The sequence below is a fragment of the Pristis pectinata genome, chromosome 10, assembly GCF_009764475.1.
Source record: "Pristis pectinata isolate sPriPec2 chromosome 10, sPriPec2.1.pri, whole genome shotgun sequence".
NCBI lineage: Eukaryota > Metazoa > Chordata > Chondrichthyes > Rhinopristiformes > Pristidae > Pristis > Pristis pectinata.
In genome coordinates this window covers 53,432,601-53,454,955 of record NC_067414.1, presented here as the reverse complement: position 1 = coordinate 53,454,955, position 22,355 = coordinate 53,432,601, and the positions used below count along the sequence as shown (strand labels likewise).

Sequence of the window (22,355 nt, the reverse complement as noted above, 5' to 3'; positions counted from 1 at the left end):
CCGTAAAATATACTTTACAATATTACAGGAGAAAAGGCCATTCAGCCCAATGCATCTCTGCCGACTCTTTAAAAAAAACTAGCCAATTAAATCACATTTCCTTGCTTCCCCCCCATTGTCCCACAAATTTTTCAAGGTGGGAGGGAGGGACAAAGGTACAGAAGATCACTCTACCAAAAAATAATAGTATCTCAAGAGCATCCCAGATAACCTCTCCAACACCAACCACCTACCTGCTGCCCAGTAAGTCTCAAATCAACTCTCCAATCGCAGCCCTTCCCCACCTGGTCTCAAACATTGTTTCTTAACCCTAGCAGCCCACTTACTCCTCTCCAACCTATGCAATCTCCACTCTCTCAATGGCAAGAATGCACATAAGAAATTCCATCTTGAAGGTTGCTTTGAACCTCATGCATGACAGATCATCCAAGCTGGGACAAACAGGCTAGAATCCTTATTCTAAACTGGTAAACTTTCAAGTTTTTCCATGGAGTCTTTGTTGTCAATCTTTCTTAAACTATTTACATTTAAAATTTGGGGTGGAGAAGCACAGCAAAATGAGATTTCTTACATTGTTGAAGCGTGGACCTGAATTTTTTTTTTATTTTCCAATCAGGCAAATTGATAAAATTTGAAACTGTGAAAACGCTGTTTCTGCTATTTATTTGAGTACATTTTTTTAAGCTGATGATCAAGTCAAGAGTCATGATCTCATTTCTCCATGGGAAGAACAATACAGTCAATAGATAAATCAATAGGTAAGTGTTTTCAGTTCCCTATCAAAACATTTATCTAGATTTCAGGGAAAGCATAAACACAAGAACACGTGGAAGGGAATCTCACCTATACGAGCAGTTTGAAACTCAAAAGTCAAAAATTAACACAACAAAATTATCAAAAAAAGATTCAACCACTACACTATTAATAGATTCCTCCACACAAACCTGGAGATGGCAGAGGAGACCTGCTTTTGCCTCTTCTGATGTCAGAGTCATAGGTTTCTTTTCAGGCAATCCCTCAGTATTGAGGATGACTTGCTTCTACTCCAGCTGTGGGTTCTGAGGTAGCTGGTGGAGCCAATGTGGGACCTACAAGTTCTGCCTCAGGTGGGGCACATGGTTGGTAGGATGGGTAGTTTGGGGGCTGGTGTGTTCCTTCCACCATTTACTCTGGGTTTCTCTGTGCATAAACTCAAGGTTCTTAGTGCCACATCCGATGTACCTGCTACAGTTTTGGACCAAAGATTCCCAGGAGTCGGTGGGACGTTGATTTTTCTTCCCCCAAGAAGATTTCAGAACATCTCTGAAGCTTTTCCTCTACCCACATGATACTCTCTTAACAGACAGATCCCTGAATACATTGGCAGTTTCAGGAGTATGATGTCAGGTAAGCAAAACTATATGGCTTACTCAAAGAAGGCAAATGAGCACAATTAGGGACTCATTGCTGGGGAGTTGGCCTGGAGAGGAAACAGATGTTGGTTGGCTTATTCTACCAGTGGATCTGATTGCCGAGAATGTTTTTGGTATCTCATCAGTATTTTAAGCTGCCTGCTGTAAAAAGTCCAAGTCTCAGAAGCACACAGGAGGATAGGGTTTATTCAAGCCTTGTAAACCTTGAATTTAGTGCTGCATTTGAGATCTTTCTCAATACAATGCTACACCTCACCTCCAACAAACTTCACACTAGAGAAGAACTAAGGGCAACTATTTGACCTACTCCAGAACCAAGCTGATGCCAAAGTCAGTAGTTGATCTGGATTATGCAAATAATATTTGGGTTTGTAAGTGTTTGGATGCTGGAGTCCAAATCATCGACAATTCATTCAATCGAATAAATAAGAGGACAGACTTTACATGTACATCCACAAAAGTGCTCCACTAATCCTTGTGCAACAAGGCTCTCTGACAATAAAAGTCTATGATAGGTCCCAAGGAAACATGAACGACTATCCACATCCAAGTGAAGGCAGATATTGATTGCCATTGTGTTACATCAGGCAGATTGCAAAACACTTGTGCCAAGCAAAAGTAAGGTGCTATTTTTGCAACGGACATTATAGCTATTTATTAAATGTGATAGACCCAGACACTAAATTTGATTGCAAAACCATAGAAGTACCTATGATTAGCACAACACAAGTACATTATGCTAGCATCTTAAAGTGCAGAACAAATTAATAGAGAAAAAAAAATCATTCCCAAACCTTTAATTTATATGCTTAAAAACTGCATTCTAAAGGGTAGATTAAATGCCTGACATCTTAAAAATCAGAACACAGGCATGATAGGCAGATCACTGTGTTGGCAGAATGCAGATCAATACATACAGTTCCGTAAATTGCAAGTTTCTTTGCACCTTCAAGGAATGTCAAGAAACAAGCACTAAGCTATTTTAATCACAAGGAGGAGAATATTGTACTATAAAAGTAGAACAAATTTACAGAAAAAATGTACAGCAGGTCAGAACAGTTTATGCTTACACACCTCCCACCAAGTTCAATGCAAGACAGCAGGATAATGAGGTCAGCTGTCCAGTCTTGATGCTGGGGCATTAGCACAGCATGGGTCAAGAGGTATAGAAGATAGACTGTGACCAGGTAGCAAAGCAACAAAATATTAACCAGAATAGATGGGAGGGGAATAATACCTTCCTGTAATGAATCTAGATGAGATTAATAATGCGGCACTGCAAAAAGACAAGACATATTTTGTGGAGTCTTATTTAGTTTGTAAGGTGTTCAAATATTTTCAGGGTCACATAGTTTAACCTTCATTTAAAATTTAAGGTAGCTGATATCAATCTTCCACACATCTTTATACCAAATTTCACATGACAATCCAGAGACCAAACATCTCTATCCACTTCAAATCACATTGTAAGCAAGGTAAAGAATAAGCTGCTTACCATTCATGGCTGTGGGAAACTGAGCCATCATGGTCATGACCACGCCTTGCTAGCTACTGGCCATCTGCAACAAAAACATGCTCTGTTAATTATGTATCAGAGATGGCCATGGCTTGCTGTCCTGCAGGGTAGGGGGAATGTCAGTTTCCTTTAGCTCAATAATGAACAATGTATGGTTCCAGGCCTTTGCTAATCAAACTGAATTCATGCATAGACAAATAACATGTTCATATGACCGGTGGAACAAATGGGAGGGAATTTGCAAAGTGAAGCATATTTGGTACTATAGATGGAAATGGGCAAAAATATGAAAGATACAAGGATACATGAATCTCTGAAAATCTTACCACTTGCTTTTGCCACCTATTATCTCCTACAACCTAAAAATATAAACATGACTGTAAGAAAAATCCTAACAATGAATCACACTTCTACAAAACACAAGCTCTCCTTCTTACATACATCACATTTTAAGTAAAACACTCTGAAAATATACAATAGTCTTCTTCCATTAATCTCTTTCCCTAATGTAATTTCCTGAAGGAAATTTGGAGATTGCACAGATTACAGAGTTTATCATGACAGTAAGGACAATCCTGTAACTGAAAGATTAACTCGAGAACCGGATTCTGCCCAAATGTCATTGCAACCTACTGAGATGAATAAGGAACAGGCTGTATTATTTTTCAGTAGCACACCCTGTTCCTATTATGTGAAGGCACACATACTATAGCTGACCCTAGTGCCTGGACTAGCAATGCAAAATATGACACCACAATTAAAATAACAGAAGTCTCAAATTGATGAAGTGAAAGTAATTGAAAAGTCCAAAATACAGAGTTGTTGCAGCAAAGGAGGCCACATGCCTATCAATTCATACCAGATCTTGGTAAAGCAGCCCTGTCAGTCCTTTTTTGCAGCTGGTTCCCCGAGGCCTAGAACATTATTTAGTTTCAAGTGTCCAACCAATTCCTTTTAGAAGGCAGATTGATTCTGCTTCCACCACCCTACAGTGGCTTATTTACTGTTGAGAATTCTTGCATTACAACTTTGGTTAGATGCAAGGACATTTACCTTAAGTGTTAAAGTAGGTGAGGGAGAGTTATCATTGTTCTTAACCAATTATCTTCAACAAAATGATATACTTTCTATGTACCTCATCAGCTGTCTGCATCATGACCATTAACTTTCATTTAATCACTCTCACAAGAAAAAAAACATCAAAATACAAACAACTTTGGCATCTTCTCACTTTTTGTACCATTATTTCTCATAAAAATAATGCTGGGGTGGCGCAGCGTTGCTGCCTCACAGCTCCAGTGACCCAGGCTCAATCCTGACCTATGCTGCAGTTTGTGTCAAGTTTGCATGTTCTCCCTGTAAGCATGTGGATTTTCCTCTGGGTGCTCCAGTTTCCTCCCATGTCCCATAAATGTGCAGGCTGGCAGGTTAATGGACCACTACAGATTGCCCCTTGTGTGTAGGTGACAGGTAGAATCTGAGGAGTAGAGAAATCGGCAGCTGATGGTCAGTACAGACTCATTGGGTGGAAAGGCCTTGTTCTGTACTGTCTCTCTCTGTGACTCTATTAAAAATCAAAGTCAGCTTAGGAAACCTTGCCCGACAATGCTGCCAGTTCTTCACACCTCAGCAAGAAAACAGTCTCCTACACTTGCTTCTTGCGTAACTTAACATACAAATTTTCACCCTTCCATTTTATGATTTACTCCCAGTAAAAGAACTTATTTTAAGACTTGCTGAGTGACATTCAAAGCACTTAGAAACTATTAAGATTGAAGTCATTGAGACATTTAAATTTTAAAAAGATCTGCCAACATAAAAAATTTCATAATAATTAAAATTATTAAAAAGAAAATATCTTCTTTTGCATCCTAATCAGCAAGCTAGAATCACCCTCAAAATCAATGGGGTTTCAGACTCAACGGCGATTTTCCATCTTAAAGGTTGGGGAATCTCAACCAGATTGAACTCCATGCAGAGCTCAGTGACAGAGCAGTGTGGCTGATGAGGCTCAATCGTCACTCAGCAAGTCTCGGACCTCTGTTTTCTGCATTCACCAGTGCACGAGAAAATACAACACTTACTGAAGTGTCAATGGCGATAAAACACATCTCAAAATTCACTTGACTCAGTGCTTGCACAGTATAAGAAATGCAAGAGAATGCTTAAGAGAGACATCAGGAGGAAAAAAAAGAGGACGAGAGGTTGCTCTGGCAGACGGTGAAAGAGAATCCCAAGGGTTTCTATAGCAATATTAAGAACAAAAGGGTAGCAAGGGACAAAATTGGTCCTTTTGAAGATCAGCACAGTCATCTATGCATAGAGCCAAAAGTGATGGGGGAGATCTTAAATGAATGTTTTGCATCTGTATTTACTCTGGAGACAGGCATAGAGACTATAGAACTGAGGCAAATGAGTAGTGAGGTCGTGCACTGTATCCAGATTACAGAAGAGGTGGTGCTGGCTGTCTTGAGGCGAATAAATCCCCAGGGACTGACAAGGTGTCCCCTCGTGGGAGGCTAGTGCAGAAATTGTAGGGGCCCTGGCAGAGATATTTAAAATGTCCTTAGTCACAGGTGAGGTGCCAGAGGACTGGAGGATAGCTAATGTTCTGTTGTTCAAGAAAGGCTCTTAGACTAAGCCAGGAAATTATAGGCCAGTGAGCCTGATGTCAGTCATGGGTAAATTATTGGAAGGTATTCTAAAGGGCATGATATATAAATATTTAGATAGACAGGGCCTGATTAGAGATAGTCAACATAGCTTTGTGCATGGTAGGTCATGTCCAACCAATCTTATAGGGTTTTTCGAGGAGGTTACCAAGAAGGTCAATGAGGGAAAGGTGGTGGACGTTGTCTACGTGGACTTTAGCAAGGCCCTTGACAAAGTCCCGCATGGGAGGCTACTCCAGAAGGTTAAGTCGCTTGGCACGACTGGATTCAATATTGGCTTAGCAGGAGAAGCCAGAGAGTGGTAGTAGATGGTTCTCTCTCTGACTAGAGGCCTGTGACTAGTGAGGTGCCGTAGGGATCGGTGCTGGGTCTGTTGTTGTTTATCATCAATATTAATGACTTAGATGATAATGTGGTAAACTGGATCAGCAAATTTGTGGATGACACCAAGATTGGAGGTGTAGTGGACAGCGAGGAAGGCTACCAAAGCATGCAGCGTGATCTTGACCAGCTAGGAAATTGAGCTGAAAAAATGGCTGATGGAATTTAATGCTGACAAGAGTGAGGTATTGCACTGTGGGAGGATAAACCAGAGTAAGACTTACACAGTGAATGGTAGGGCTCTGAGGTGTGTGGTAGAACAAAAAGGGACATGGGAATACAGATCCATAGTTCCTTGAAAGTAATGTCACAGGTAGAAAGGGTCATAAAGAAAGCTTCTGGCACTTTGGCCTTCATTAATTAGGGCACTGAGTACAGGAGTAGGGATGTTATGTTGAAACTGTACAAGATGTTGGTGAGGCCAAATTTGGAGTAACTGTGTGCAGTTCTGCTCACCTACCTACAGGAAAGATATCAATAAGCTTGAAAGAGTGCAGAGAAAATTTACACGGATGTTGTAATGAGTATGGAGAAAATACGGAGCAAAATGATTGTAAGTTTTCAAATAATTGGCAAAGGACCTCGAGGTAAATATTGTTTCAAAGGAATGTTAAAATCTGGAACACCCTACTTGAAAGGGTGAAGGGATCAGATTCCACAGCAGCTTTTAAAAGGCAACTGTACATGAATCTGAAAAGGACAAAGTTAATAGACTATATGGAAAAGGCCAAGATATGAACAGTTCTATCAAAAAGCCAGGGCCTGCCTGAGCGGCAACAGTCTATGATTCTGTGGGTGCACAATGCACTTTATGATGTATTAACTTTCTGTTGGAATGTTATGTGCTGAATGCAAACATTTATACTTCAACCAATATCAAAAACCAACATGGATTATCCGTAAACAATATTTGAGACATACCTTATCATGAAATACTACATGCAAGGTGCATTATAAACAAGTAAGATTGTTTTGAAAAGCTCTTTCAACTAATTCCTTGTTGCAGAGTACCTGTATAACTGGAAGTGGAATTTCAGCAGGTAGAATGTGAAACATTATGTGAAACAAAAGTAGAGAGCATGGCAAGGGGAGACAGAGACTTTAAAAGTAAACAGGAGATGAAGACAGGTGAGTAAAAGGACAGAATGATGACAGACGCAATCAATTTCTAAAGTATCACTTGAGGAATGTGTGTAGACACAATTAAGAGCATTAATAAATGTGGAAAAAGAGACATTAGCATTGTCTCTTAGCACTGAAATATACAATCCTTTGAATGTGCAATTATGGTTAAATAATGGCATCCAACAGTATTTTGAATGTAATTATATATTGACCAAGTGCAAAGAGCAATGATAGTTACACCACAGCTAAAGTATTTACTGCAGTTTTTTTCTTTATTCCTTCTCAAACTGCGCGTGGAAGCTCATACCTAGTTGCTGCACTAAAGCTATCTCATTTCAGTCGGTCTGATGTTGCATCCATAACAATTCCAAGAACATTACTTAACAGCAATGATTGAATAGTTATGTACCTCCATGTCAGTAGGAGGTTGCATTTTAGAAGGAAACATTAAAGTGATGGGGTTTCATTACATTGCTGATCTGATCTTTCTCAATGGTTGGGGTAATTCTGCTCATCAGAGAAGACTCATTAAAGTCACAGAGAGAATGCAGTGAAGATTTACAAGGATGATACTCTAACTGTAGATTTTCCTCCCTAGTAAGAGATTATGAGACTAAATCTGCCAATGCAGAAAAGGACAAGGTAGCTTAGGTCTGTAATTATGAAAAAAGGTCTTGAACGAGGGGAAAGATTATTTCCTTTAGTTGTGAGTCGGTATTTAGGTTGAGGTCGTCACAGGGAGAGTAAAGTGGTGGCATTTGAATCTAGGTGCACCTGTTTAATGCTATCAAAAAATTGGCATTTATCAGAGGGAAGGGTCTAATTTTCTGCTGTAAACATCGAAGTGTTACAGCACGTTTGAAGTACAGAAGCGAGAGGACTCAGAATGGTAGCTCCATACGTGTAATCATGATGGAGTGAGACTTTAATTTCAATTATACCACAGCAAATATGTACCAAATGCTTAAATGTTTCTCAAAATCAGATCAATAATGGAAATTGATTGCATCTGTCATCATTCTGTCCTTTTACTCATCTGTCTTTATCTCCTGTTTACTTTTAATTTTTGGAAAAATTACTTTCAGAATACTATGGTCACAGGGTTAAGAACTGATATTAAAAAGGAACATTAAATGGCAAGAAAACCTTAATTCAAATGTATTAAAGAACATCTTTAAAAGATCAAACTTCCATCAATGACAGGTAGACAGTGGGGGGGAAAAAAAAGACTTCAACAAAACACAACTCATGACTGCAGGATAACCCAAAGCGTTTCTTCCCCCCTCCCCCTCGCCAGCCCCCACCCCACCCCCCGTTGCTAGTCATTTCAGACAGCAGTTAACCAGAAATTTAGGTCACAGAGATCACTCCAACCAAGGACTTTAGGTTTTCTTCCCAAAAGGACACAAGTGAACCAGTTATGTTTTTACAACAGAGAAGAGACACAAGAGACTACAGATGCTGGAATATGGAGCAACACACAAAAGGATGAAAGAACTCAGTGGTGTTATGGACTCGGTGAAAATCCCTTTAAGATAGAGTGTGTGTGTATGTGTGTGTGGGGCGTGCTTACGTCAATAGAAGATAAAGGACGTAATGACGTTGTTGAAGAAGCAGAAGAAGAGAGAGAGAGAGAGAGAGAGAGAGAGAGAGAGAGAGAGAGAGAGAGAGAGAGAGAGAGAGAGAGAGAGAGAGAGAGAGAGAGAGAGACACCAGCCTGCTTGTTTTCTCTATCGATGGATGAGAAACAATAACTGTGTCTGCCACTGAAATCCACGTATGGAAGTTGGAAGTAATCCGGTGGAGTTCACTTTGTTGCTGACCTGTAGAAGGAAACAGGTATTTGTGTGGACGACCACGATTCGGATACTTTTCGGGGTGAGGAAGTCACTACCGAGTAAACACTGGAGTGTTGTTTGGGTTCCATCGTGGAACATTTGGATTTCGTATGTACTCTCTCTATGTTCTCTACATCTACGTCTTATCTTCAGACAACGGTGGTTGTTGAAGAAGCCCTTGCTCATGTTTCACCTTATGGCTTGCGGAACTGAACTTTAAGAACCATTCCGGAACTGGGAGTTTTGGACTTTGTCACACACACACACGAAGAGTTTAGTTTTGGGGTTAACGTTCAAGGTTTAACATTTTTGAATTCTAACATACTAACATTTTTACTTTTATTTTACGTATTATCATAAGTAGTGATTAATAAAATAGTTTTTAAACACTAAATCATGCTCAGTGTGTTTCTTTTGTTGCTGGTTCATGACAGTGGATCAGGCAACATCTATGGAGGGAAATGTACAGTTGATGTTTTAGATCAAGACCCTTCATCTGGATTTACAACTATCTGGCAGTTTTATGGTAACAGCTTCTGGCTTTTTTAATTACACATTCATTTAATTAACTGATTTTAACAGCCTTGGTGAGACTAAAATTCATGTTTCTGCATACTTGTCCTGTATTTTTACTATGGCACTGTATCTAGGCAATGATGTACTTCTGAAGTGCAATCATAATAGGAAATAGAAAATAAGGCAGTTAATTTGTGCACAGAGGGTTCAACAAAGAGGAATGGGATACCGACTATATAACTCGCATCTTTCATGTTATACAAGTTAAGGGGAAAAATATTTGCAGAGGCAGGAATTCAAGCAAGCAGTACTGCAGAATGGCACTGGTGGAACAAACTGAGTACATTCTATTTTTTTTCAGAACTTCAACTTGATTTTTCATTGGTCATGAAGGACTGACAGATCCAGAGGTCATGAAAAGCACCATGTAAGTAAATATCTTGCTGAAATGTGGAGCAAAAACCAAACTGCTGTAGGAACTCACGGGGTCAAGCAGCAAAACGAAGTCATGCAACTTTGCTGACAACAGTGCATCCCTTCCTGATGAGCTTGACGCATTCTATGTACATTTTGAACTATTTATTATAGTTTTCAATATCATAATTCGAAGTAAACATTTCCAAACTCCTAGGCCTGGGACTCAACATCTCCCTTTGCAACTGGATCCTTGACTTCCTGACCAACAGACCACAATCAGTAAGGATAGGCAGCAACACCTCTGCCACAATTATCCTCAACACTGGTGCCCCACAAGACTGCATCCTCAGCCTACTTTACTCCCTATACACTCATGACCGCGGGGCCAGATTCTGCTCTAACTCCATCTACAAGTTTGCAGATGATACCACTATAGTGGCCTGTATCTAAAAATAATGATGAGTCAGAGTACAGGAAGGAGAAAGAGGGCTTAGTGACATGGTGTCATGAAAACAACCTTTCCCTCAATGTTAGCAAAACAAAAGAGTTGGTCATTGACTTCAGGAAGGGGGGCGGTGAACATGGTCCTACTTACATCAACGGTGCTGTGGTTGAGAAGGTTGAGAGCTTCAAGTTCCTAGGAGTGAACATCACCAATAGCCTGTCCTGGTCCAACCATGTAGACGCCATAGCCAAGAAAGCACACCAACGCCTCTACTTCCTCAGGAGCCTAAAGAAAATTGGCATGACCTCTAACCAATTTTTTAAGGATGCACCATAGAAAGCATCCTATCCGTTTGCATCACAGCTTGGTATGGCAACTGCTCTGCCCGAGACTGCAAGAAACTACAGAGAGTTGTGGACACAGCTCAGCACATCACAGAAACCAGCCTCCCCTCCATAGACTGTTTACACTTCTTGCTACCTCAGTAAAGCAGCCAACATAATCAAAGACCCTACCCACCCTGGACATTCTCTCTTCTCCCCCTTCCCATTGGGCAAAAGATACAAAAGCCTGAAAGTGCGTATCACCAGGCTCAAGGACAGCTTCTATTGGTATTGGTATATTATTGTCACTTGTATGAAGGTACAGTGAAAAACTTGTCTTGCACACCGTTCGTACAGATCAATTCATTACAACAGTGCATTGAGGCAGTACAGGGTAAAAGCAATAACAGAATACAGAGTAAAGTGTCACAGCTACAGGCAAGTGCATTGCAGGTACACAATAAGGTGCAAGGTCAAACCAGGTAGATTGTGAGGTCAAGAATCCACCTCATCATACAAGAGAACTGTATCCTGATGTTACAGGACTATTGAACCGCCCCAAGTACGATAAGATGGACTCTTGACCCCACAATCTACCTCATTATGGCTTTGCACCTTATTATCAGCCTGCACTGTACTTTCTCTGTAACTTTAACACTTCATTCTCCATTTTGTCACTGCTTTTCCCTTGTACTCCCTCAATGTACTGATGTGATGAAATGATCTGCATGGATGGCATGCAAAACAAAGTTTTTCACTGTACCTCACAACGTGTGACAATAATAAACCAGTTTACCATCTGTGGATAGTCGATGTTTCGTGTCATGACCAGATACGTTGACTATCCCTTTGCCTCCACAGATGCTGCTTAACCCATTGAGTTCCTCCAGCTGGTTATGTTTTGCTCCTTCTTGATTTTCCTTTCTTTTTTGATAATATCAATAATGACACCGATGGCCCAAGATCCTTTACTCTGGATAATATCAAGATGGAAAATCAGAAAAGAGAACAAAAATCAATCAGAAAGCAGTTACCGAGGGACTTCAAACTTGGATTTTAAAAACTTTAGGGCTTTGGAAATAAAGACTGAACTACGGAAAGAGTCCGAGTCCTTGGTAAGAGTTAGATGGGGCAGGAGATGATTCAGAGAACTGGCAAAACCAATTTATGAAGAATAACTCTAATCTGGGTCGTTTATTATCTCAGGCAGAGATCAGCTAACTCATCACACAGAGGGGATTTAAGTCTAGATTTGGCTCCAAAATTCACTTAGCTAAACACACCAAAAGCTTTGTGGTATGATTATCTTAACGTGGGGCATCATTGACTCCTCCTATAAACATGTTTTGCTAAATATTTCAAGCAAATTTTTAGATGAATGCTTTGGAACACTAGTAATGCTTAGTGTTCTCAATGAGCAATGTTTTGAATATTGTTCCACGAGCACAAGAATGTGCCACAGCATCAGTAATGCTGTTCAGCAATATATTTGTTTAAAGGGATCCATAAAGGTATAACTGGTTTGGTTACCATTTAAGTGTGGCATGATAGGAGTTGTGTACCAATTCAATTCAAAAATACTAACAATTTTAACCATGTTTAATGCTATACATTTTGGTTCATTTTTACCTACATAAAAATAAGCAAATTAAAATTACTGAAAAGCCTCAAATATACAGCGCAGTGGTTAAGAAATCAACTTTACATCAGGACTTAGCCTATTTGATTTCCACAGCTCTATTGCTCACAGCCCTGTAATATGTTTCTGTATTGTACGCTTCACATTCGTTCTTGGAACTTTCAGCAACCACCCCACTTCCTGCACTACACACAGTCTTTTCTTATTTTATTTTCAGTTGCATGTTATTTCCTTAATTTATTTTCTAATTAAAAGCTATGTCACGTCTCCCTGAAAGTACGTCATACAAATGTATGCAGTACAGAGGCTCAGAAATTTTAATCAGATCTGAAGCCATACATTCCTATAATTTCCTGCTAAGTACAATTTAATGTATCTACTGTTGTTTGCTAAACCAGATTATACTATGATCAAGTCAAAGAATTGTGATTTCAATAATGTGAGAACCATCAGACAGATGCTATGAATATAAAGCGTTTAGGTTTTTGCCAATGTGTCTTTCAACAGTTTTGTGAAATTTCAATATCAGTCATTAATATTTTCTCAGATATTTTAATTAAGAAAATTACAACAACACTTTAAATAAAATGCTTACAATGATTTGGAGATGTGACTATAATATGAGAAGATACAAATAGAATAGTAATTGGAAAAAAATTACATCATGGAGAGCTCAATTCCTTTCAAATTACTTAATTAAAGGTGAAAGAGCACAGAAACCTCATGTTCATTCAGGTAAATAGTGACGTGAGCTTCATTCATGCCCCACTCCTGACAATTGAAGTTAGCATAATTTACAATGTAAACTTCACAAACAGCAAACTTCAACAACTGTTGAAAAAAAATAAAGGTCAAGAGCTTAACTCCGTAAAAGGAAATAAATTAGTTAACCATTTCAAGACACTCATCAGTGAGCATCCATGACAAGATTCAAAAGGTGGTCAGTAATGGAGGAGTTGAGGCATGCCCCAAGGATCAACTGCAACAACGTCCTGAGGTTGGGATGATTGAACACTAACCATCACCTTCCTTTGTATAACTCCAACTATTAGGTTATTTTCTCCTTGATGTTGCTAACCTCAGTCAAATGGTGCTATTTTGTCAAAACCAATTGCTCCTACCTCATTTCTGTAATTCAGCACTGTAGTCCATATTTGGACCAATGTTACAATCAGGTCTGGAGCTGAATAGTTCTGGCAAATCCCAAACTAAGTTTCGGAGAGGAGGTTACCAGGGCAAGGAACATTTGATAACATGAGATAAAACTAGAAAATACTGTAAACACTCAATAGGTCAGGCAGCATCCATAGGAAGAGAAATAATTAGTGTTTCAAGTCCAGGACCCTGTTGTAAGACAAGTTCGTAAGGTCATAAAGATCAAGGACTCTGGACACAGTCTTTGGAGTTAAAATTATTTATTTATAAAAGACAAGCGCAGGACAGGATAACTGGGGCAATACACACATACACATGCGCACACGGGTGATTGCGAACGTGGGGGGGGGAAAAATCGCAACAAGGGTGAGACGCACACACACACACAACAAACTGGGCACAAACAAATCAAGGAAGAAACAATATGATGCCTGCCACCCTCCATAACTCAGTGCAAGCATCGGCTCTATGGTCCCAGGGATCCTTAACTAATTACTCTAGCAGTGCACAGCTTACCTCGACATCCCTTGGAGAAGACAAAGAGGGAGAGCCAAGCACATGCGGCACTCTTTATAGTGCTGGAGGGCTGGGGGCAGAGCCAGCCCAGGTAATTCAAACAAGCCAATCGCTCAGGGCCAGGTACAAAGGTGTTTTACAAAGGCCAATGGTCAAGTGTGTACACTAAAGGTTGGGTGGAGCCAGACCTTGATTGACAGTGGTGTGGCTTTCAACCATGTGATCAATGGAGTCACGTGACAGCCATGGCCCTTCACAACACAGACCCTTCATTGTTGATGACTCCAGCTATCACTATCCTGATGTTTCAGAGTAGACTGACTGGGTGGCAACCAAGTGAATTCTCTCTTCTTTTCTGAAAAGCAGGACAAATTTAGGCAAGTTTTCACATCATTACACATCTGCAAATGGTCTAACTGTACTGGAATAGTTTGGCTAGAGACAGTTAGTTCTGGAGTGCAAGTCTTCAGTACTATCGCCAGGATGCTGTCTGATCTGTATATAGCCTTTGTTGCATTCAGTGCTCTCATCTGTTTCTTTGAATCATACAGAGTGATTCCAAATCATTGAAGACAAATGTCTATGATAGTGAAAATGTCATTATGAGCCCAAGGTGGATCATGCACTCAACACTTGTGGCTGAAAAACACCATGATGCTGGAGGAACTCAGCAGGCCACCCAGCATCCATGGAGAAGAACAGGCAGTCAATGTTTCTGGTCATTTTCCCACTTTAAGTAATCCTCCACCCCCCCCCCCCCCACCATACTTCTTTTCTTCCCTTTCCTAGCCTCTTTTTCCTACCCCACTTTTTTTTCCTCTCTCTCTCTCCTTACCTTTGACCCATCCCCCCATGGATCTGCTCTCCCCACCTACCCCGCACTTGCCTATCACTGTCTCTTACCTACATCTACCTATCACCACCTTGTGCCCACCCCACCTCCCCTCATTGTCCACCTATCACTGCTCTGCTTTTCCCTCCAATGTATTGGGCTTCCCCTTTTCCTATCTTTAGTCCTGAAGAAGGGTCCTGACCCGAAACATTGACTGCCTGCTTTTCTCCATGGATGCTGCCTGGCCTGCTGAGTTCCTCCAGCATCATAGTGTTTTTCATCCAGATTCCAGCATCTGCAGTCATTTGTTTCTCTAGTACTTCTGGCTGAAGGTCTGTGATTCCCATGTTGGTCTCAATAATCACTAGAGAAAAGATGTAGTAGGACTTGAGTTTTGATCCAATCTGTTCATTCAACTTGGAAGTGACAATGTACACTTAGAACTTCTCCTCTGCATTGACTAATGTTTATAAAATACTAATTTTACTGATAAAGGTCCAAGGTTAATTGGCAACTACTGTTTCCAGGTTGAAGGGTTTGGTCTGTTGTATTCCAGCTACTGAAATAAAAACACAAAATGATGGAAATACTCGGCAGGTCAATCCACATCTGTGGGAAGAGAGACAGAGCTAATGTTTCAGGTTGAAGACCCTTCATCAAACTGGGAAGGAGACAAAAAGGAGATTATTAAGCAGCAGGAAGGGTAGCAGTGGGGATGTCTCTGATTGGCAAAAACCAGCGTGACCATGGGGGTATGGTGTAAACAAGATTGTCTGGTCAATGAGTGAATGGGAGCAGTTAGAGAGTGAGAACAGACAAAAGAATGTTGGAGTTGCAAAATGCAGAGCACAGAGTCATACCCAGCAGGTCAGGCTGGGCATGTCCTCCACTCTCAGAGGGAAAAAAAAGAAAAATAAGGGGAAAAAATAAAACAAACAGGCTCAGCACTTGGCCACCACTCAAAGCTCAGATCAACAACTGATCCAAACAGGAATCAAGTTACCAACAATGGTAGAATTCAATATTAAGGGCAGAAGACTATAATGCAACCATGCGGAAGATGAGGTGCTGTTCCTCAAGCTTGCAATGGGCCTTATTGTAACACTGCAGGAGGCTACAGACCGATAGGTCAGGGTGGAAGTGGGATGGAGAATTAAAGTGGCAGGCAAAGCGAAGCTCAGGGTCACCTCTGCAGACTGCATGCCAGTGTTCCTCAAAGCGATCACCCAATCCACGTTTGGTTTCTCCAAAGTGGAGGATAAGATATCTTCATTAGTCACATGTACATCAAAACACACAGTGAAACATAACTTTTGCGTAGTGTGTTCTGGGGGCAGCCCGCAACTGTCGCCACTCCTCCAGCGCCATATAGCATATCTGCAACTCCTAACCTGTATGTCTTTGGAATGTGGGAGGAAGTCAGAGTACCTGGAGGAAACCCACGCAGACACAGGGAGAACGTATAAACTCCTTACAGACAGCGGCAGGAATTGAACCTGGGTCACTGGCGCTGCGATAGCGTTACGTTAACCGCTACACTATTGTGCTGTCCCAAAACATACTTCCCTGACCAGGAGACCACAGTGTGAACACTGAATGCAGTACATTCAATTGTAAGTGCAAGTGAATTACTGCTGCACTTGGAAAGATTGTTTGAGACCCTGGATGGTGGGAAGGGAAGAGGTGAAAGGACAACAGTTGCATTGCCCGTGCCTGCAAGGGAAAGTGCTGTAAAAGTGTGTGTGGGGGTGACTGGTGGGAACAGAAAAGTGGACTAGGGAGTTCAGATGGGAACAGTTCTTGCTAAATGGTGAATGGGGAAGAGAAGGGTAAATGGTCTGGTGGTGAAACCTCCGAATCTGCTTGATTTTTACAAATACTGAAGGCGGGACATAGCACTTGGCCACCACTCAACACTGCAGAGATATTAAAAGAAAAATTAGAATTATTTCAGTGAGTATTGCATATAACCATGGAACATCAAGTTGAAATTGAGAACTGAAAGCAAAATGACAAGCACTTTTATTAAGGAAAATCATAATTGGTCCATTTCTAGTCTTAATCTTCAGCAATGCAGGCAAACCCGGAAAACCACCACTTTTCCGGCAATCCCTCGGGATCGAGGGTGGCTTGCTTGCACTCCAGTTTTGTGGGTTCTGAGTTGGCTATTGAGACCAATACAGGAAATGCAGACCCTTCGACAGACAGGGCAAGAGGTGAGAAGTTGCACTTTTTCAAGGAAGCTTCAAGCACGTCCTTGAATCTTTTCTTGTTATTTCCTCCCACTCGCTCACAAATGTAACTTTTCTAAATGTGGATGAATGTTTACAAAGTGGGATCATACCAAATGTTATTTAATTTAGAGACTTCATAAAGACAATAGGGAAACAGGGCCACTAGTTAGTCTGGGCCAGAATTCACAGGCCCAGTATAAGACAATATGCAAATCATCAGAATGATTTCCAACAAATCCTACCACCTTTTTTCAAGTTATAAATTTATCAAAACATGTGAATTAAAAGATAGGGAGATAAGGGTGGGAGAAATTAGTGGCTTAACTATACAAACAAAAAATTATGCAGCAGAATCATGGAAAATTGTTGACCTGGAAGGAAGCCATTCAGACTATCAGGCCTCTGTCAGTTGATGAGTAGATACTCAGCCTTTTCCCACCTTGCTACACCTAGTTAATATCCCTGCAAGACACTGTTCTTCAAATCCACAGCCAAATACTGTTTAAATATGGTGAAGGTTTCTGCCGTATATGAAAATCAAAAATAAAAAGGAACAGTTAAAGTTTCAGGTTGAAGATCTTTCATCAAAACAGAGGAAGGATGAAGGGACTTCGACTTGTTTCTTTTCCACATATTCTACTGGACCTGCTAAGTTTTTCTAGCATTTTCTGTTTTTGAGGGTTTCAGCTTCTACCTTACTTACAGGCCAAACAACTTCTGGGTGATTTTTTTTTTCTCCCCCTTATCTGTACTCTAATCCTGGTTACAGGAGAATTAGTTTGGGATAAAATTGATAGAATTACTCTGCAAGCATGGATGCAATAGGCCAAATGGCTTCCTATGTTGTACGAGCATGAGGAAAGTCAACAGTGCCTGGTCTTTGACCCTTCTGCTGACATAAACACATCCTTTCTTATTTTGTCTATTGAGCCCCCTCATATTTGTATGTACCTCAATTAAGACTCTCCTTCTCTGTTCCCAAGCAAACAGCCCTAGCTTATTGAATTTCAACCAAGAGTTATAGTTTTCCAGTCTTGACAACATCCTCATGAATCTCCTTTGTACCATGTCCATCACTGTTACATCTTTCCTGTAATATGCTGACCAGAATTGTACACAGTCCTCGAGCTGTGGTCTAGCTGGTGTTGTATACGGCTCTAGCTTAACCGCCCAGTTATGTTCTATGCCTTGGCTAATAATACCATCCTTGATACAATGCTATTTGATATATTTTCCCACAAGTGCTGTACTTTGTCCAAGGTCAACTTACTGATCACATACCAGAAATGCAAACAAAATGAAATACAAATACCAGCCACTATTTCTCCTTCCTCATGACCCAAACTATGCTTAGTTACACTAAGAACTCCTGAACGCATGGGACCAGATCACATCTCTGCTGTATTAAGCTGCAAACTGCAATCTACCCCAACAATCTGTCATTCTGAAAGACTCATGTTTTAATGGAAGAAATGATTCAATGAAATATAACAGCCTGATGAAATTAATATGAACTTTTAAAATAAAACATGAAGTACAGTTAACCATGTTCTATAAACAAAGTTTCTTTTTTTAAAAAACCTTCTTATTCCTGTGTTGAAGACAAAATGACAATAAAATAGGAATAGATCAGGAACTTATCATTATTTTTGAATTACATTATGTTGTTAAGGCATCAACTCCATCCATTTCCACTGAATTTCCAAAACAAAACACATTAATTGAGTCAAGGTTGGGGGTGGGGGGTGGGGGGTGGAATGAGTGGGAAAGGGATAAAGGTAAAGAGAAGAGGTAATGTTTGAGGAGCATCATTACTTTGAAAGGAGTGTAATAATACAAGTTTTATTTATTCAGTAAACTTCTGGATCACAAAGTGAAACATGCAAGCCCCATTCTAGGAAAAGGGTGAGAAAACAAGTTATTTTTTCATTGCTATCAGTGCCTATTTTAATGACAGACAAACTTACATTACATCTGTCACGAACTTAAGTCACACCAAGCCACGTTACAGCCAATGCTATGCTCCAAAACTGTTAAAATGAAGGACATATCTCTATATAACACTGCAGGTCAAAAGTAACTGTACCATAAAGCACTTCCAGACAGTTTGATTCAATAAGATGCCTTTATAAGTACTAACATACTACTGATATCTACATTTCAGCATAATTTTATCAAATTAACAATGGTATTACTACAAAATGCTTTCAATAGTAAATGAATAAGTAATAGAAATAAAGTTACTTCGTCAACAGGTACAAAAAAATACAACAAACTGCAGATACATTATGACCTTCTGGAGAGGGACATCTGAGGAGCCCGATTTAAAATCCTATGATGTAAACATGTTGGGCAAGTTCTGCAACATTAGCAACACAAAACCTTTCCAATGAAAAACCACTGAGTATTTTTAAACTGAGACAAATGCTTGATTTTTTAAAAAAATTCTAAATTCCATCATAGCAGCTCACAACAGTTCTGCTAAAACAGACAATATCTTAGTTTCATGACAAAATAGGAAAAAAGTACTAATGACACTTACATGACTAAAATAACAATGACTTCCTGACAAAAGCAAGCACTTGCTGTACGATAAACCGTTGAAGATATCTCATAGAGTCGGAGTTTTACAGCATGGAAACAGGCCCTTCGGACCAACTCATCCATGCTTGTGAAGGTATCCTTCCAAGCTGGTCCTACTTGCCTGCATTTGGCCTTTATCCCTCTAAACCTCTCCAGTCTATGTACTTGTCCACGCGTCTTATAAACGTTCTAATCGTACCCACCTCTACCACTTCCTCTGGCAACCTGTTCCATATACCACCACCCTCTGTGTGAAAAACTTGCCTCTCAAGTACCTTTTACATTTTTCTCCTCTCATCTTAAACCTACTGTATGCCCTCCAGTTTTTTGATTCCCCTGCTCTGGGAAAAGGACTGCAACAATCCATCTTATCTATGCCCCTCATAGCCTCCCAACTCTTACACTTAATGTCCCATCTGATGAAGGCAAGCATGCCATACACCTTCCTCAGCAAGGTGTATACCTGTGTCGCCTCTTTCAGGGAACTATGTACTTGTATCCCTGAGTTTCTGTGTTCTATAACATGCCCCAGGGCCCTGCCATTCACTGTATATGTCCCCCACTCGTTTAACTTCCCGAAATGCATCACTTCACACTTGTGTGAGTTAAATTCCATCTCCCACTCCTTGGCCCACTTTCCCAGTTGATCTCTCTCCAGGGTAATAGTTAGAAAACAGATTGCGATGTGAAGTTTAAAGTATATACAGAACACTTAATAAGTCCTACTATTGTTTTTTAATTCTCCCCTCAGTGAAGTCAATGAAATCTACTATTTGGATGCGGTTGTTCTGTAAACTGTTCTGCATCTATTGTGGCACTACAGCTATCCACTATTTGTGGGAAAAAAAAGCTAATAAATAGATGGCAATTATATACTGAAAAATGCTTTGGGCAAAGTATTCAAGTGATAACTTCAGTCTCTTAATTCCACCACTAAATTAGTAAATTCTTGTCTTATAGGAGGTGTTGCACTTTGGAAGATCAAATATAAAGGGAAAGTACACAGTTAATGGCAGAACCCTTAACAGTGTTGACTTACAGAGGAATCTTCGGATCCAAGTCTATTGCTACATGAAAGTGGCCGCACAAATTGATAGGGTGGTAAAGAAAGTGAATGGCAGGCTTGCCTGTATTAGTCAAGGCACTGTGTTCAATAGTCAAGAACTTTAGTTGCAGCTTTTTAAAATTCTGATTAGGCTGCATTTGGAGTATTTCATTCAATTCTGGTCACCACATTATAGGAAGGATGTGGAGGCTTTGGAGAGGGTGCAGAGGTTACCAGGATGCTGCCTGGAATGGAGGGCATCTGTTACAACGAGAGGCTGGATAAACCAGGGTTGTTTTCTCTGGAGCGGCAGAGGCTGAGTGGAGACCTGATAGGTTTATAAAATTTTGAGAGGCATAGACAGACAGACAGTATCTTTTTCCAGGGTCAAAATGTCTAATACTGGAGGGCATACATTTAACTTGAGAGGGGGAAAGTTCAAGAGGAGATGTGTGGTGTGTGTGTGTTTTTTTTAAACAGAGGGGTGGGTGCCTGAAATGCACTGCCAGGGGTGATGGTGGAGGCAGATATGATCGAGGCATTTAAGAGGTTCTTAGATAGGCACAAGAATATTGCAGAGAATGGAGAGATATGGATAAAGTGCAGGCAGAAGGGATTAGTTTAATTAGGCATCATTAGCTTAATTAGTTCATCACAACATCAGGGCCTGATCCTGCCTGTTCCTGCGCTGAACTGTTGTATGTTCTACGTTTTGAGGAATATACTCTACTATTCCATTTATTTATGGCACACCAATGATGTCTGGTACTTAACTTATCTTTTTATTAACCAAGATCATAGTATTTATGGTCGTTTCAATTGTTTTTTTTAAACAAAGATTGCAAATTTGTTATCTTATCTACATCAAGCCATGGGAATAATTTGAAATGTATTTTTTTTTAATAATAACTGTAGCGGTTGCTACCGCGGAATAAAACAAGACTTTACTCGGAGGATTGCCAAACAGAACTGGTTTATTTTCCCGCCTTGCGCGGGCCCTTTAAGGGAGAATGTTCCCGCCCAAAACAACCGGCAATGACGTAAGTCCTATGTCATCAGGACTTTCCCGCGCGCGGGTTCTCCCCGTCGCTCGGAAAGACGAGGCCCGCCGCCATCTTGGGCCTCGTCGCTCCGATGCCGCGCGACCCGACTGCCGAGCCGATTCGCCCGACTAGACGGTGAGTTGCCACATAATATTCATTTAGCATAACTAGCACACTTTAAAAAAACACATTAAAATAATTCACTTCATGTAATGATATACTTCAGTTATTATCAGATCTGTGATTAGAAGGACATAACATAAGAAAAAGCAGAACTGGGCTATCTGGTCCCTACATCCTGTTCTATCGTTCAACATGACCATGGCTGATTCTCAACTGCAATGCCATTTTCCTGCCCGATCACCACATCCTTTGATTCCATTAGTGTTGCAACATTTGTCAATGTTTTTAATGCATCATGGGTCAACCCTTCCCGCCACCAAGGACAACTTCAAGAGGCAGTGCCTCAAGAAGGTGGCATCCACCATTAAGGACCCTTAGCACGAATGGTCCATGAATCCATGAACACTACCTCGTTATTCTTCTTCTGCACTTTTTTTTGGGTAACTTATAGTAATTTATGTCTTGTACTATACTGCTGCTGTAAAACAACAAATTTCATGACATATGTCAGTGATAATAAACCTGATTCTGATTGATTGT

At 40.4% G+C, this 22,355-nt stretch overlaps 1 protein-coding gene across 6 annotated transcripts in view; it reads right to left on the bottom strand.

Annotated features, from left to right (window-relative positions):
• itsn2b (intersectin 2b) overlaps positions 1–22,355 on the bottom strand; it is a 158,124-nt gene that overhangs the window by 119,670 nt on the left and 16,099 nt on the right. For 4 of the 6 annotated variants that reach the window (XM_052024030.1, XM_052024034.1, XM_052024032.1 and 1 more), the window contains exon 2: positions 2,908–2,971. The exons of 1 other annotated variant lie outside the window; for it this stretch is intronic. In XM_052024030.1, coding sequence (XP_051879990.1) covers positions 2,908–2,944 — 37 coding nt within the window. In that variant the 5' untranslated portion in view covers positions 2,945–2,971. Of the gene's footprint in view, positions 1–2,907; positions 2,972–3,254; positions 3,288–22,355 lie in introns of all 6 variants that reach the window. One more of the 6 variants, XM_052024031.1, reaches the window with a different exon arrangement.